General features: G+C 36.1%; 1 protein-coding gene across 1 annotated transcript; it reads left to right on the top strand.

The window, feature by feature from the left end:
- The first annotated feature begins 569 nt into the window (after nt 1-569).
- Nucleotides 570-16,749, top strand: CPLX3 (complexin 3). Its single transcript, XM_072402186.1, has 3 exons — nt 570-1,269; nt 13,095-13,182; nt 14,827-16,749. Exons 1-3 carry the CDS (start codon nt 1,106-1,108, stop codon nt 15,049-15,051), a joined length of 477 nt encoding a protein of 158 aa, XP_072258287.1. The 5' UTR covers nt 570-1,105; the 3' UTR covers nt 15,052-16,749.
- The last annotated feature ends 228 nt before the right edge of the window (nt 16,750-16,977 follow it).

Genomic DNA, 16,977 nt, shown 5'->3' with positions numbered 1-16,977 from the left:
AACCTCTATATTTTGGCTGGAGCAAGTTTCAAAAGCTTTTTACTTTGCAATTCCAGGGAAAGGTATTTACCATACATAGTAATAGTAAATTTGCCTTTTATCGCATTTCTCCAGAATACATTGTGCAATGTGTAGTACATCATTACATAAGCTTTTTATTATTTTTCTTGAAGCCTGTGGTGCTCTTTACTTGAAAATCTCAGCATCAGAAGAGGTTTACTGATGTACTGATGTATCTCTGACACACTGTAGATAAATCTAAAGGTGTTAATTGTATCATCATCACAAGGATCTTGCTATGTTTCACACTAATAACCCAACAGTGGGAATGTTATGATAAGTGTGAAGGTATCTGGTTCAGGGTTCCTCACCTCTGGATAACATGACAGGCATTAACCCATTCCCCACCAGAATGACATGCATGATGGAACATGTGGTTTAATGACGTGCTAGGTGTAAATGAGCTATGCTATAATTAGAAGAAGAATGAAGCAAAGAATAATAGGATTTGAAGGGTTCACAGCTAATGGGAATAGTTGTGTGTCTTTTTTCCTGAATGTAGGATTGCCCAGCTGAGCTATGTGAACAGATTGGAGAGGCTAAGTGACTTTACTACAGCCAATGGCTGTGATGCTGTAAGCCAGACAACAGAAGGGGCTGATTGTTTTGTGAGTTGTGTGCAATGTTTCTCTGGAATCAGACTCCCTCCCTCTGAGTCTCAGAAGGCAAAGCGTAGGTTTACTTGGGAGCTGTCCAGGATTGTGGTCCTGAACCAAGCCCTGACTCTGTAGGTAAGAAGGAACAATCTGAAGACCTCTTGGAATTCTCCTACTTCCAGCTTTAGCTTTGGATTTACCTATCTTGACACAAGATGACTGAGAAAATCAATTCAACCAATTAAACTTATTATCTGTGTGAACCTACAGGATCCATGCTGAGAAAATACAGGCACTAATGAGCAGCTGCTTGTAGAAGAGCAGAGACTGAGAAAGGACCTGAAGCTGCTCAGCTGTAGACATTTGCAAGCTCAGATCATTGCTTCAGGTTCCCCAGTTACCCTCAATTTGCTGAAGCCCTAAGTGAAGCTCCTGTGGTCTGTACAGCCATGGCTTTTATAGTGAAGACTATGGTGGGGGGTCAGCTGAAGAACCTCACAGGAGGTCTGGCAGGCAAAGAGGAGAAGGGAGAAGGAGAGAAATCAGCAGCTGAAGCACAAGGAATGACAAGGGAGGAATATGAAGAATACCAAAAGCAGCTCCTGGAAGAGAAGTAAGTACTTTTCATGCATGAAAGCTTTCAGCATCAGATGTAGACAGCAACCTGAACTCAAGAGTCTGGAGAAGTTGAGAAAAGTATATAAATATGTCATTATGTAGTGGTAGGTTTGCTTAGAACAAAAGTAGTTCTGTCTCAACTATTTATTCTATATTTTTAGCATTCTATTTTGTAGGTGTATGTATCCTGAGTGGGAAAAAGAACAACCAGTATCTATCATATCTGTATCAGATCCATTGCTCAATAAACAATAAGAAATACATTAGGATGTTAGGTAAAACTACAATAAAAGCAGCATAACACTGCACATATTATAGAATTGGAGTTTAATACTTATGGCTCGATGTAAAAAACAGGGAATCAAACATTTCCTCATAGGAATCTTCTAGGTTCATGTGTTTCAATAGTAGTAATACATTCCCACTAGGGAATGTTTGAGGAAATGTCAGATTCCCTGTTTTTTAAATAGAGCCTTTAGAGTTCATTCCAAGCATCCAGATCAAATGTTGCCTCCTGCCTGCCCCATCTTACTTGCATCACTGATTATGTTGTGCTGCTGTATTTAGACCCACTTGCAAACAAAGCAGGACATTTGCAAGCATATGTGTCCCTCAGTTATAATTCATAAAGCTGAATTTACTGTCATGCCAACTCACAGAACAGATAATAATTATTCAAGCTTTTCAGCCTGGGGTCACTGGATTGAAACAAATATGCCATATTAAACACCAGGGTCCACAGTGATTATTTGCAGACTTTGTGTATTTTTTACGAGCACTGGCTAATGGTAATAAAATAAATTGTATTAGCTTGTAAGCGGTGATACATTTGTACAAACCTTTCTTGCAAATGTAGGAACAATAACTAATCAAATGTGCATGTTAATAATATACCCATAACAATAGAAGAAACTACACAATGTGAAATAATAAACACAACTGTACACTTGTATGTCATTATGGTATATACTTCTATTGTGTTACATTTGTGACTGAGTAAATATCATAAATATGAAGTCAGAACTTTTTATATTTCACTTCTGGAACAGAGTGGAGCTTAAATTAGAAGAGTGCCATATTCTAATAATAAATCTACTACATTTATAGCAGCAACCTATACGTGCATATGTCTATTAAGCACTTTTACTTTCTCTTTGGACAATTTTACCTTCATTACTGTGTAATACTTGGTTGTGTGTAATACTGATTATCTCTAGTGCTGAATGTAAAGCAACTTTCGATCACAAAAACAACCAAACAGATGCAGGCAACCTACTACCAACATTTTAGATATGGATACATTTATTATGTGAATATACTGTTGGCGGTAGCTTTCATTCTTTGTGACCAAAAGCTTGAATTGGTTGAAACCCCCTAAACCCTATTGCCAGTGGTTATTTCACCGCTGATCATGGCTTTTCAAATAACTGCTTGAAGGATTATAAAGGGGATCTCTTACAAAGATAAATGAATATTTGATATTCATAGGAAGGTACTCTGACAATAGAACTCAAATAATTTGAATCCCTGGCACCAATCTGGCAAAATAGATTCCTTAACTTGAGTGTCATTAAATGCCAGTCCTGTATCATTCTGGTATTCAGGTGTTATGGTGTAATAAGGGGTGAGTTTAAAAGAATATACCCCACATTCAGTCTCTCTGACAATGATCTATATAGTGTTGTCTTAACCAGCATATCTGATATGAACATTTTAGCCTAATATCATTCATTAATCATTGCATTACTAATAACACAGTCAGAAAGTCAAAAAAACAATCATACGTAAACTTTCTAGGTTTGTTTTCTTTACATTTGTACAAATTGATGGAGCTGTTCAAACACAAATTTAAAATTGTAAAAAGAGAAGCCACAGGTCATAGTTTTCAAAAAGGTGTGATGGTTCTATGATTAGGAGATAGCCAAAGTCAGGTAGCATATAGTAACAAAACAGATTACAGATTATTGTGAAGGCAGTAAAAAAGAAGCCATAAAGAGTAAAGTCCAGAATCTGGTAAAGAATATTACAAGCATTCCTGTTGCTTAGGCAATTTATGATGCAGTGAGCTTATATTTGTTTGCAAGCTGTTTGTTACAGTTTAGAGTCATGTGACTGCAGAATGTTCCAATTTACTGAACATGTGGATATCAGGTATCCTCAAACAGGAGATTTTTACTTACTGTATATATGGAAGAGGTGCTTGTACAAGCCTGTCACCATCTAAATGGCCAAAGGGGGTTTGATAACAGCTTTTCATGCTTTTTGCAGGGATAATACCAATTAAAAGATAGTGAAGCAAGAGTGTTTATTTGTGTGTGTGTGTGTGTGTGTGTGTGTATGTATGTATATATATATATATATATATATATATATAAAGCCTTTGCAGAATATGCTGCAGCAACAGGGGCACAGCCATATGGGGATAAGGGATGAAATAAGTCCTTTTCTTCCTCTTCTGATAGTTTTAGCATATCACACTCATGCAGCTTCTTTCGTTTTGGTAGCACTTCAGTAACTGATAAAAGTGGTAAGTATAGGGTGGAAAAATTGGGGTATGGAATGGTGAACAAAGAGAAAAAAGTGGTTGCTGCACATGCAGGAATATCATATTGTAGATCATATTACCCTGTTAGTTTCTACAAGTTTCAGGTCTTGTAGCATATACAGCTTTTAGAAAATGTTTAATATTCTTTAAAGGTTTTCAATTTGTTTTAAATATGATTTGGTCTTCATCTAGTTTATAGTGTTATAAGGAGAATTATTTAACAGCACTTTTAAAATAGAATCTCTTTATGATGTGAACCTATATATTTAATGGAATAGATCCATGAACTTTCTAAAATAAGAATTCTTGATACAGGTTGGACTTTTTTTTCTCACACAATGTGTACAATTCTCCCATGGTGTAAGACAAAATTCTGCCCTGCCCTATTTTAAATTTCTTTATAAATTCTTTACTCAATGTAATATAAAAGAAACAACCTGAATGTACACCACATGCCAAAACATTTATTACCACAATATGACAATAACTTGTGAGTTTTTTTTTTGTTTGTTTTTTTGTCTAACGGGACTGCAGTTATAGTCCAAACTGGGCATATAAAGAAGCAATATACAGGAAAATTTAGGATGTAAGCAGGAATGACTTTATAGGGGAAAAACCCCACATGTAGGTAACATTGATAAAGAAGAGAGAGAATACCAGGGTTAGTTAATAGGTAAGCCCACAGGTAGAAGAACAAATATATAGAAAAATAGAGAGACAGACAATACAATAAAAAAAAGAGGTCAGAATGGGTTGGAAAGAAAGGGAGAAGGACCAACTAAGGTGGAACCCTTGATATCTTGAAATATTGTTTTAGGAAAGGGCGTTACAGACTGAGCACTCTCCATTGCATTCTTACTTGTATAGAGTGAGAGGTCTACCTAAAAGATTAATGAAATGGAGTGATCTGTGTTACTGGGATTGTTGCCTAGATCTCCAAAAGCCAAAAGAAAATGATTAGGCTCCTCTGAAAAGTCCAAGATGAAAGGTCAATGATTGCCACAAAGAAAATGATAATCTCTGGTTTTTCTTTTCTGAGATATAGATTGATAGGTCCTGATTTAATAAAGCTCCCCAAGCCTGGAGATAATACACTTGTATCAGTGAAGCTGGGAGATCCGGCAAAATCCGGAATGGATCTGGGTCCAGGATTTAAAACATTTCCTAGTAAATAGCAATGAAATTCTTTCCAGGTTTGCTGGATCTCCCAGCTTCACTGATGAAAGTGTATCCTCTTCAGCCTTGGACAGCCTTAAAAAAAATCAGGCCCATGAACTCTATCTTGCAAACCAGCAGGAAAGGTGGAATTACCCATTATAGGGATAAGGGAAACAGCTAAGGAGAAATAGTGCCAGCCACACAAAAAAACCTGGGCAAACAACACGGAAGCCATAAAATTTGGATGAGATTTAGGAGTGCAGTTGCTGGTGGGGTCACAAAAGGGAAGCACCTGAACAGCAGTGGGGGTAAAAGTCTATTCTGCATTTACCCAGATCTTAGCGGGCGAATGCCTACATAGCTTACACAATTCAGGATAGATAGACTGCAGAGTGGTAATGTCTGATATCCATGGTATAACCAATATTCTGGTTGGTTTGCCAGCCCAGACAAATTTATTTAGCCTGGATTGGACAGATCTAAGAAGTCTGGGGAATAATAATGTGGTAATGCCGGCAGAGCTTAGAGCTTTCCCATTATTGTGGAATTTACAATTCCACTACAGTATAGGTTATAGGTCTTCCTAGAGGTTTTAATTTGCATTGAAAAGGTTTTTTACAGTCTTTCCAAGATCCCTGAGCAGGTGCTAAAGCAAGAGGAGAAGTTATAGAAGGCTACATAGTAATCCCAAATCACATATTCAACCTCACCTAATAAAAAAAAAAAAACCTTTGGTGTCATTTCTAAAACAGATTGTGGAACAAACGTTCTAGCTCATTGCTTCTGGATTGTCTTTGCTAGTGATCTGCTTACTTTTAAGGGATATTACATTCTACTCAATAAAAGAGACATATTTCATTGCAAACATAGTTCAGTTTGTTAAACATACACACCCCTAAAAAATAGGAGGGAAGGGGGTTGGGAAAGAAAAAAGTGGAACATTTAATTGACAAGTTAGAACTGTGGCAAAGAGTCATATCAAGCACACAGAGAGCTTCTTGGTCTCCTAGGATGATATACCGTAGTAACCAATAGAAAATATAAAGAAAAAGAAAAAAACAACCGAAGTGGAAGTTGTTGGGGGATAAAAGGGAGTAAGGGACAAAAGGCAATCACTTATATTTAGGTAGCACAACATTGGTGTGAAACACATACCCATTAACAATGTAGCACAACCAACTAAGAAATTGCAGTAATAGCAGGTATTGCATTGCTGGGAGAACCCAAATTACATTGTCACGCCAGGGAGTGAATAGTATCTAGTTTAAGAGTAGCACCTTGGGACCAAATCATACCCCTTGCTGGGAACAAAAACAAACATATATCATACAACAAGAAGGATGGTGCAAACCAACTCCCATGGCTGAAAGAAAACCTGTGCTGTAGGGGAAAAACTATTTGAGTATATGTTTCAAAGAGAGAATGAAAAAAAAATACATTATTCCTAATTGTGATACTCCTATATACAAAATTTGATCACGTTTAGAAGCTTTTACCTGTGTGTACTTTTTCATGTTGCATGGGATAGCTTTGCACTGATCTCAGCAAGAATGATCTCAGCAAGAATCTCTGTAAGGTGCCAAGTCATACAAACATGAGCACAATTTGATCATATTTCAGAGCTTTTTCCCTTAAATACGTTTTACATGTTGCAGAATTGCATGGCATATCATTTCACTGATCTATGTGTGTCATATGTCATACAGACAATACCAATGGTGCTTCTTTTCTTGCATTGAAATGTTCAGTCTTACTGTGTTTTGGAAGCCAAAATTACTACACGGACTTGCCAGTCTTTTGACAGAAATCTTTTTCTGTGGTCCTTGTTCAGGTCATGTTGCACCTTTACATAATTTATTTTTACAAGCAAGTAACCAAAATGGCATGACTTTTTTAATAACAGGGCAGGCCAAATCTATATCTGAAATGGATAGAACACCTCATTTATAAAAATACTTAACTCCAGTTTCCTTTTTTGTTAAGATGTCCATGCCCTAAACATTCTCACACTTTTTCTGTCTATGAGCTATATGTTTATTAAAGTTAAATAAATCTTAATGATGTTTTTTGTTATTGTTGAATGTCAAATTATAATAACTTAGATAAAAATCAGACTTAATTTTAAAGTAAACCAGTAAGGACAAAAGCACAGACACTGCCATTAATAATCTTTTTCTGAAAATGTTTACTACCTGGCCATCACTATATTGAAAACTTTCTGAATTGCTGCTACAAGCATATGCGAGACCTCCTCACTTCTATTAGCTTGTTGCACACAATGGTTCAAAGTATTCAGGTTCCAGGTTGATAGCCATGTAGCTAACTTTGTAGAATAATAGGCCAGCAATGGCATCCTACATAGTCATCATATTAATTTTATGTACTACACATGCAGGAATCCGAAGATTGCTAAAACTTTCTTTTACAAATGTTTTGGTAGAAACAGATTGTAAATCTGAGCCCAAACTTTGCACAGCTGCCCTTTTGTACTATCAGCACTGCATGTGTTAACTTTGTTTAATCCTGTACATTTCCATTTTATTGTCACAAGCCATAATTGTCCCTAAACATAATCCTCCCATCTGCCAGGAACAGCCCCTGTGCTGTGCATGCACTGAACTGACTGAGGGATTAGATGGAAATCAGATATGTTGCTTCTTCCTGTATCAGAATGAATGAGAGTATTCCTTTCTCTACAATCCGCTAGATAAGCCAACAAAGCCCAGCCGTAAACAGGCATCTAAAGATGTAAGAACACATGGAAAGATCAGATACTTGTGCATATGAAACAAGTGAAGAATGACATCAAGAAAACCTATAGCTACTACTATGATTGCACAGCTACATAAAGCTGGAGAAAGAAAATGAAACCAACAGATAAGGTGAAATCCACACTGACTTTCACTGTAAATGCTTTTAAATGCCCACACAGCTTGTGAGTTAGAAAAGAGGAAACGCCTTCCAAATTTCCTAAAACACCCCAAACACCACAAAACAACCAAAATGTATGGTATTATGGGGTGTTTGGAATGTTTTATTGGAGTTAAGAGTTTTGGAGCATTTTGGGTCATTTTATTACCTTCCTAACACTGCTGGATGGACTGGCCCATTGGAATGAATAGGAATTTCAAACATGGGGTTTAAACGCTGGGGAAACAGTCCATGTAGACTAAGCCTAATGTACTGAGAATGGATTGTACTGTACTGTTTGTTTATTGTGTGTAGTGTATTGTAAGAAATATTGTATTTCAGTCTAGCACAATATGCTAAATATTATTTTAAAAAATCATCCATACCAGATTCAGCCAATGAACTTCATGTCTATTGGGTAGCAGCAAAGCACAGAGTACATTGCTAACCAGATCTGAATAGCCAGGCATTATACTTTGTTTGTATAGCATTGATTCGGAGAAGAATAGAACTAGAATAATGCAAATCACAAAAGATTTGGTTTCACAGAAGGCATCTTTTGCCTCAAAGATACACTCCAAAGGTTTGCCTTAAAAGTGCATACTAAGTACACACTCTATCAGTCCACAGTTTCTTTTTCCATATTGGAAATGCTTTAACTACTGTATACCAGAATCCCCATGATGTAAAATTGGCTAGTATCCTGGTGTTTTGGGAACACATTTCCTTAGCAGGCATTGTGAAGGCCAAGGATTCCTAACTACTTTCATAGTCATTGGACTTGTTCTCTTTTAAATATTCTGAAATGATTACCATCCTACATTCACCTTGATTTAAAGAAAGAATTACATGAAAAAATATGTATATCCGAAGAAAGGTGTCATGTTGCAGAATGAATGGGAAGACCTGCAGTTCTGTACAGAGGCTTTAAAAGTGCCCTGCTTACAAAGCTCCCAAATGTCCCTGACTTGGAGAGTCTGCCCTTCTTCCTGTAATCAAATTCCTCTCTCTCTCTTTTCTGCTTAGTTGTCCCTCTTTGTGGTTTGCAGCCCATATGAATGGGGGCATAGCAGGGATGTGTCCCATGCTTACATACTTTGAGCTATAATGTGTTCCTCTTTCCCATTTCAGGAAGTTAGAAAGTATGTTGCACAGTAGGGCAATAGGCTAACAACACATACTGAATGCCAGTATTACCTGGTAACATTAGCACTTACCTAAATGATTTTACCTGTTGCTCTGGGGATAAGCATTGGTATATTTAGCAGTCATCAGATGTAGTGCTCATGTAAGCCAATATAACCTAATACAGTGTCAGTCAGCATCTGGTAAATGTGGATGAAATAGGAGCAGCAATACCTTAAATTGGTTTGGATTCAGGACTTTTTGCAGATGGCACTTTAAGACAGTTCTGTACCTGGAATTTGTGGACAACACAGAAGTTGGAAAATGCCACAATTACCATAATCCACAACCTACATTTATTGAAAATATACTTAATTCTGTGAACATCCCCAGAAGAATAGAATATTATTTGTATCGATGAGAGGAAGAAAGTAGGAAGAAAGTACAGCAAAACACTGAAAATAGTTCTATAGATGTGGTTGTTTTAGGTTGAGGTGACCCATAATTGGTTGAGTGTGGTTGCTAACAAGTTGAATGGCTTTATTTCTGTATTTTAGGGGGTCGCTTTGTAACCTATATTGAAAAGAGTTCCTGGATTTTAAGCTGTAAGAGCTATACATTTCTTTTGGCATTATTGGAGGAAGTAATACCACAAATCACTGCAGAAAAGATAAAGTCTATTGGAGGTATATTAGGTTACTGATTCATTATATATTCATATATATATGTAATATATCAGTACCTACGGAAAAGTGAAAAATCAGTTTTAGATTGGATTAGGCCCTAAAGTCAATCTCTGCAATGCCAAAAGGTATACATACCTAAAACATAAATGCAAGATATACTATCAACAAGATATTGTAAATGGTATGCTAGGCTTATAGTACTTTTATGGTGGTTGTTTCTTTGGTAAAAGTTATTTTAGGCAATAGCATAAGAAACTCCCATTAATAAAATAATCCTATATGATAATTTTGATTGTTACTGAATTGTGCCTGCTACAGTATGTAGCTATCTTCATTGTAGTTAATAAATTCTCTACTTTAATAGATAAGAATAATAACTATAGAAATAATTGGTTTATAGGTCTAATTCATAGATAGCTTTTTGAATTGAGCCTATTAGCTCCTAAAATGGCCTTGCATCATGTAATCTATTTGAACAAGTTTTTTTCCACCTACAACTATATAGTAGGATATTGAACAGAAATTGCTGATATAGATTGTAAGTTGCATAGGCAGCTTTTAACAATCTTGCTAGACCAATAGAAAGATTGACAAAAGTTTATAACTTGGCTATCCCAATCTATTGTTTTGATCATATGTTGTCCATCCGCCATGGGATTCAGAACATCAATTTCATCAAGATAGGTCTACTATTCGGCCATGTGTGGACACAGCAAAATCAATCAATTCTATCTGCATAAAGATAAGAAAATGAGCTATCCATACTTACAGAATTGTAGTCAAATACTTGAGAGTTTTAATGTCATGCTCTTACAATCCTAGGGCTCTTTCAAAGGAAAAAAATATTTACCCTATTGCCATCACCATATAAATATATGGCATTGAAACTTCAATATTAACAGATGCAGACCTGGTCAGTGTGAGCACAGGGTCAGCTAGAAAAAGGTTTTGATCCAGCGTACTAAATATTTAAAATTTGAAGCATTTTCACCTACCTAGGTAAATGGCTGTCATGTGCTTAAAAACCTCAGTTCAGTTTTTGAATAAATACAATAGTTATGATAGTAAAGATTAAAGCAGACATATAATACTGCACAGAGATAAAGGATACTTTTAATAGATAACTAGAATAAAAACAATACCCCTCCTGCAACCCACTGAGCATACTGTAGCATCCAGTTCCAGATTAATGAGCGGATGTGAAATGATGAACTGGAGGACAGACCAAAGCGTACAGAAGGATGGGAATATTGAGTAGGCGGCAGTATATAAAGGTACAGTAAAACAACATTTGTTGGTAAGGCAACAAAATAAAATTAGTTGCCTTGTGGATTGAACTCTGCCACATTACACATCAGATAATGATGAAGAAAAACCATGAATTATCAGGCTGCTGTCAGAGAGCACAATAAATAAGCTAAAAATAAAAGATTAAAATCTCTTTTGCTATGTGCGTAATCCTTCTTTTAACATTATTGCTTTTAGTTGTACTGCCTCCTAAGGAGCTTTTCCTAACACGCTCTGCACACATGGTATATTAAATTAGTGGGGTGAAGAAGACTGGGATTAAAGAATGTATACTGACAGGGTTGAAGGAAAAAAAGCAGAATTATGATCTTGGGCATTTGCCAATTTAGCACTGAAAAATTATACTAAAATCTGTTTTATTATTCTGTACCATAATGTTAACAATGAAAAAAAAATCCATCATTTCTGATAAAAATGTCAGCAGCCCTATTTCAGTTACCTACAGTTTAATTCACTGCTATATAAATTAGAAGTATATTATAAGATATGTGAGACACTGCTGAAAATAATGGTATGTTGTAATAAATATACAGGGTGCGAACTGCTTTAGGAAAAAACGGGTCATCTGGCTGTTTTATGAACAAATGGTTCCTATACTTTGAGTTAGTGACCTGGAGCAAGTGTGCATCAGTTCTGCCTTCACCCTTGGCTCAGGGGCTAAGTGGTAACCCTTGTATTTCTCCCAGTACAGTTTTCCATTATGCAAGCAACTATACTATACTAGTAAATTGGAACACTGTTGAATTTGCTTTTAAATACTTGGGTAAAGAAAAAAATATATAATTTGTAGTAAATCTGCTCAGGTTCGATTTCCAGAGATGGGATGGGTAAATGTTTATCAAATTCAGTTGGAAATACACAAAATGTGACCCTAGCATCAAGTTATATTGATGTCTAAACATGTTTTCAAGGCTGATAAATAAGCTGTTGTCACACAAAGCACATGAGGAGATGGGTGCTGCCTGGTGAGTATTTAACAAAGCCAAACATTAAAAAAAACATGTAGTCGGAGAGGGTCTTTTTATTGTGATTTTGAGGACAGCATAAAAAAGCACTCCTCCTTTAAATTAAATACTTGGGAAATGCCTTTGTGGTGTTACAAAATAGTACCATTTTCCTAGACAGCTTTTTTAAACAGTAATAGGTCTAAAACAGGTGGAAGTAGAAGACAGATCTTAGAGCTATAGGAAAAAAAAAAGATTAAGCTGAAACCCTCAACTTCATTCAAATTGGCCATATTACTTGAACTTTTTCCCAGCCCTGTAAACTCAATTGTTGCCCAAATATTCAAACTATTGATTTAAGTTATGTGTTAGGTAGAAATAAGTTAGCATTAGGACAAAACAGGTTTTAGCTTGCACTATTATTTAGATATAATAGCCATAAATATTGTTCAGTGGCTGGACAGAATGTAAACAGTTTTGTTATGTCACCATATAGTATGTAGTGTCAAGGCATGTTTGATCTCCAAATAAAAGAATACAGGGTATTCTTGTAGAGACAGTAGACACAATTATTGGTAACCCAAGACTGGTTTACTTTAATGAAAGTGAGTCTGTTAGCACGTTGAGGAGAGGGGCAGATTTGTCTCTCAAAGATTCTGTTGGACACCACCAGCTCATACTGTGCTGTGTGTAATAATCCATATGGTTGTGACAGCATCAGTATCAGAAAATGCAGCATTGACCCAAGTAGCTGAAGAGGAGCAGGAAAAAAAAAGAGGGTGCATTAGCAGCAAGTGCATACAACTTGGGACTTTGTCTGGGAGAACAAAGGTCAACCACTCCACTATTTACTGCATGTGCTATGGCTGTATAGCACACTGAATCTGAGATAAAAAAAATGCAGACAAAGCCATGGTGTGGCCTGACCAAACCTTTTCACACCTCCCACCTGACCACACCCCCATTACTTTTTTGTGCAGAACCTGCAGATTATTACTTAGTTATTACTGTGGGTTTTAGCTTTTTATGACTTTTATCTAGATTTAGTTAGTGGACTTCCTTTTATGTGTAAAAGCTGAGACAACTAGCATATATTCATGAACTGTTGTAAATGAATGGCTGCAATGTGATCTATTTTATGCAGGATGGAGCGTGATGCTACATACACCCAACGCAAAGCTGAAAGAGCTACACTAAGAAGTCACTTCAGAGACAAGTACCGGCTACCAAAGGTAAAGTCACATGTACAGCCAGGATCAGAAAACTGCACCATCATGCAAACCAATGATCAGTACATACCAGGGGAAGTATTGCATTTTGTAGGGATGAATTAAAAAATTTTAGCATTAGAACATATTTTAGTGCTCATTACATATCAGATGAAACAAGTGCCTCATACTTGTATAGTTATTGCATATCTCTAACTTTCATAAGAATAGGAAACCCTCCCAAATATTAAAGAAAAAGGGTTTTCTAGGGTTGGGAAAATGATCATCACACATTAGTGCTCATTACATTTCAGAGGAAAAAAGGTTTTTATATCATGTTTACCACCCTTCAAAAACTGTACACACAAAGACCACACCAGATCACCTAAGTTCTGTCATAAATTTTGACTAGATAGTATCATACCCTTGTTTAATAATGTGTGTCTTTAGTACCCCCCAAAAATGAAAGAAATCAAGAAATCCTACTGTATTACACAATAGGGATCACAATTTAATACAAATTTAATACTAATTTACATTCCTATAAATTCTGAATTACAAAATGTCAATGGTACAAAAAATCATTACCCCTGTAATGGGTTCTCCTCCCCACTACAAGGGTTTATTGCTTATAATTCACCTAGGGGTTGAGAAGATGTAAAGAGGTAGAAAACTGCTTAAGCAGGTAACGCTAATGTTACAATTACATAATTACAGCAATTACTAATATATCATGGGGAATACAATCTCTGCTTTAGTGTGCATACAAAGTTGTTGGAGGCACATTTTTAGTTCACATTGTACTTTAAAACTAAATGGGACTCACAATTCCTGTCAGCTAAACACACATTAGCAGGTGCACCAAAACAAGAAAAGTGATGTAGTGAAGTCTTATGGTTGAACTTTAAAAAACAACCACAGCCTGAGCAGAAAAGTCTGCTCCCTGCCAGCATGCTGTAGAGAAGGACGGTTGCTCTTTATAAGAAAGCAGTGGCCTTCTTGACTTACAATACTTCCTTTGCTTATTTAGAGCTTCAGCTCCCCAGTGATCTTCCAATAGTAAACCCACTTAGAAAATAAATCTAGGACTTTAAACCCCCTTTTTGCACCTGGAATGTATATAGCTACTTTATATTAAAAGTTCATTTGGGGGGTAATATTTGTAATGTATTATTTATTTTTCAAATCAAATACATACTGACACTGACTTGTGAGTCCTGAAACAAATATCCAGCACTGCTAGTGATATGCTGACTGTTATTCTATTTCAGCAAGAGTAAGATTAGTTTCTATAGGCCTGGTATAATAAAGCTCTCCAAGACTGGATACACTTTCATCAGTGAAGCTGGGTGATCCAGCAAACCTGGAATGGATCTGGCCCAGGACTAAAAACATTTGCTAGCAAATGACTTTGAAAAAATCTATTCCAGGTTGCTGGATCACTTCGCTTCACTGATGAAAGTGTATCCTCTCCAGTCTTGGAAAGCTTTCATAAATCAGGCCCTAAGAATTAATAGTTGTGTGCCATTCATGGCACAGAAATGTATTCCTATAAATAAATAAACTAGACCATTATTCTTTTTATCTGATGCAAACTCTACAAAAGTATCCTATTACAGGCTCCAGCCAATGTAAGTTTATTGAATAAGTTTATATTTCTCTACCCAGAATGATGTTGATGACGCTCAGATACAGCTAGCTGGAGGAGATGTGGAGCTGCCCAAGGAACTGGCAAAAATGATTGAAGAGGATAATGAAGAAGAGGAGGGAAAATCATCTGTCATTGGACAACTCAGCAACATCCAGAATATTGACTTGGACTCAATTAAGGGAAAAGCTCAGTCAACTTTGGATGACCTGAAACAGTCAGCTGAAAAATGCTCAGTCATGTGACTTATTTTAAAATTCCATTTTTTTTGCTATCCAGCAGGTTCCTTAAACTTGCCTCTCCAGCTATGAGCCTAGACAGTTCAACGCAAGTCATAGTTATCCTTTGGAGAAAACACAACTCTGTAATATATGCACAGCCCCTATATTTTAAGATACAACACTTCTTGGATTAAATGGGAGGAGCCTGTTTTTTTTTGTTTTGTTTTTTAATATCCAAGATCTTCCAAGAAAAGGTTTAGATGTCTAGGCATAGATATTTAAATGGTAACCTTTATATTCTGTAATTCTCCTCCTGTTGAAATCTACTTTTCCTTTGTTTCAGATTTAAAAAAACAAATCACCCAAAACAGAGTTGTGTTGTGTTATTTATGTGTCTTACAGCATTTCAAGCCAACACTAATCTTTTGTTATCTCTGAAACTTACCAGTAGATGTGCAGTTTTTCTGTTGTACTACATCTGCTCCGACATTCTGTGCAGTTGCCCAACTAGTCATCTAGTGGTATCAGCATGTTCTGTTACTGACCTGAAATAGGCAGCCAGGGCAAGTTGAACACCCAATCTGCTGGGTCTTGTAACTTATCAAAAACACTAAAAATATTAGGGTCAGTGGACCAACATGACAACTGTAGAGCAGTTTTAGTAGGGGAGATCATAAATGACAGTCACTATATTTCCCTAATATTTCCTTCAAATAACATGGTGACAAATCGTCACATTTAATTTAGTAAATTACATTTCGACTGCAGTAACTGTATTTAGAAAGATTGAGAGTGAGAGTAAAAAAAATCTGGCTTTACACAATACAGACTCTTCTAATAATAATAATATGTTGTATTACTTTTTTCAACAAAAATACATTGGTTTATCTAAATGCTTGTTTGATTTTTAGTGCAAAGATTATTTGCAAAAATCCATGATCCATGGTAACCACTGGAGTTCTTCCTATCCATAATGAGATTTTTGTAAACTAGATCTCTATGGGTTACTGCACTTTGCACAACTTAATCAAATAAAACTGATGTAATATACAACGGAAAACAAGTCACCAGCAAAAGCATTAGCCTACCTTCAAGTTGGAAAGGCTTGACCTTTGCCTTATTATAAAGGTGTAAAGACAAGGTAACCAGGTATTCCAAACTAAAGATTTATCTTTGCAGTACAGATCATAGGAAAGGAGAGGTACACAAAGGAGTTTACACCTTTACAACTGCTGAAATTTTTACAGCACAAAAAGTGAATTTATTGTTACTTAAGATGAGTTAAAAGACTTTGTAACTGAGCAAAAAACTTGCAAAATTTTTACAGCACAAAAAGTGAATTTATTGTTACTTAAGATGAGTTAAAAGACTTTGTAACTGAGCAAAAACTTGCGTGAGAGCTCTAACAGAAGCACCAATTCCTGTAAGCAAACTAGTTTCAATGCAGTGACTTACTAAATAATTCCAGCTACTCTGCTCTAGAGCTTGCATATGCCCTGAAAGTCAGGAAATTGCACCTCACAGCCTTCTCACACAGATGTTCTATTCAGAGAAGCCATGTCCTAAATCGGTTCACCTTCTCCTGTGTGTCAGCAGTGTGTTGTGACTCAGTGTGTAGCCTGAAGTCTGTTCTGATTATAACTAAAACTATTTGTACTGGTAGTTACTATTAGCAACTGAATTTTTAACAACTTGTTATTAAAAGACCACTTTGGAAAAATGTGTGAACTTTCTTTTTTATTTAAAACCCGTCATTAATATGTTTTGAGATAAATAAACATATCAAATTTACATTATTTTTTTTTTCTAATAGGTCAACCTAAAGGACAGGACATATTAAAGGAAAAACAACCCAAGAACAAAAAAGTAATTTTTTTGCAGATATCACTTCTTAGCTAAGACCATTTTTTGGAATTGAAAAATATCTGTTGATCTTGCTGGAAATGCAGT

The sequence above is a fragment of the Pyxicephalus adspersus genome, chromosome 2 (assembly GCF_032062135.1).
Source record: "Pyxicephalus adspersus chromosome 2, UCB_Pads_2.0, whole genome shotgun sequence".
NCBI lineage: Eukaryota > Metazoa > Chordata > Amphibia > Anura > Pyxicephalidae > Pyxicephalus > Pyxicephalus adspersus.
The sequence above is the reverse complement of the archived record's forward strand: the minus strand, read 5'-3'. Positions and strand labels throughout refer to the sequence as shown.

What these genes read in the sequence shown, in the direction of transcription:
- CPLX3 (XM_072402186.1), top strand. Translation starts at nt 1,106, where the DNA reads ATGGCTTTTATAGTGAAGACTATGGTGGGGGGTCAGCTGAAGAACCTC. An exon ending in AAGCAGCTCCTGGAAGAGAA is followed by an intron (nt 1,270 to 13,094) that starts GTAAGTACTTTT and finishes TATTTTATGCAG; the next exon opens with GATGGAGCGTGATGCTACAT. An exon ending in ACAAGTACCGGCTACCAAAG is followed by an intron (nt 13,183 to 14,826) that starts GTAAAGTCACAT and finishes TTCTCTACCCAG; the next exon opens with AATGATGTTGATGACGCTCA.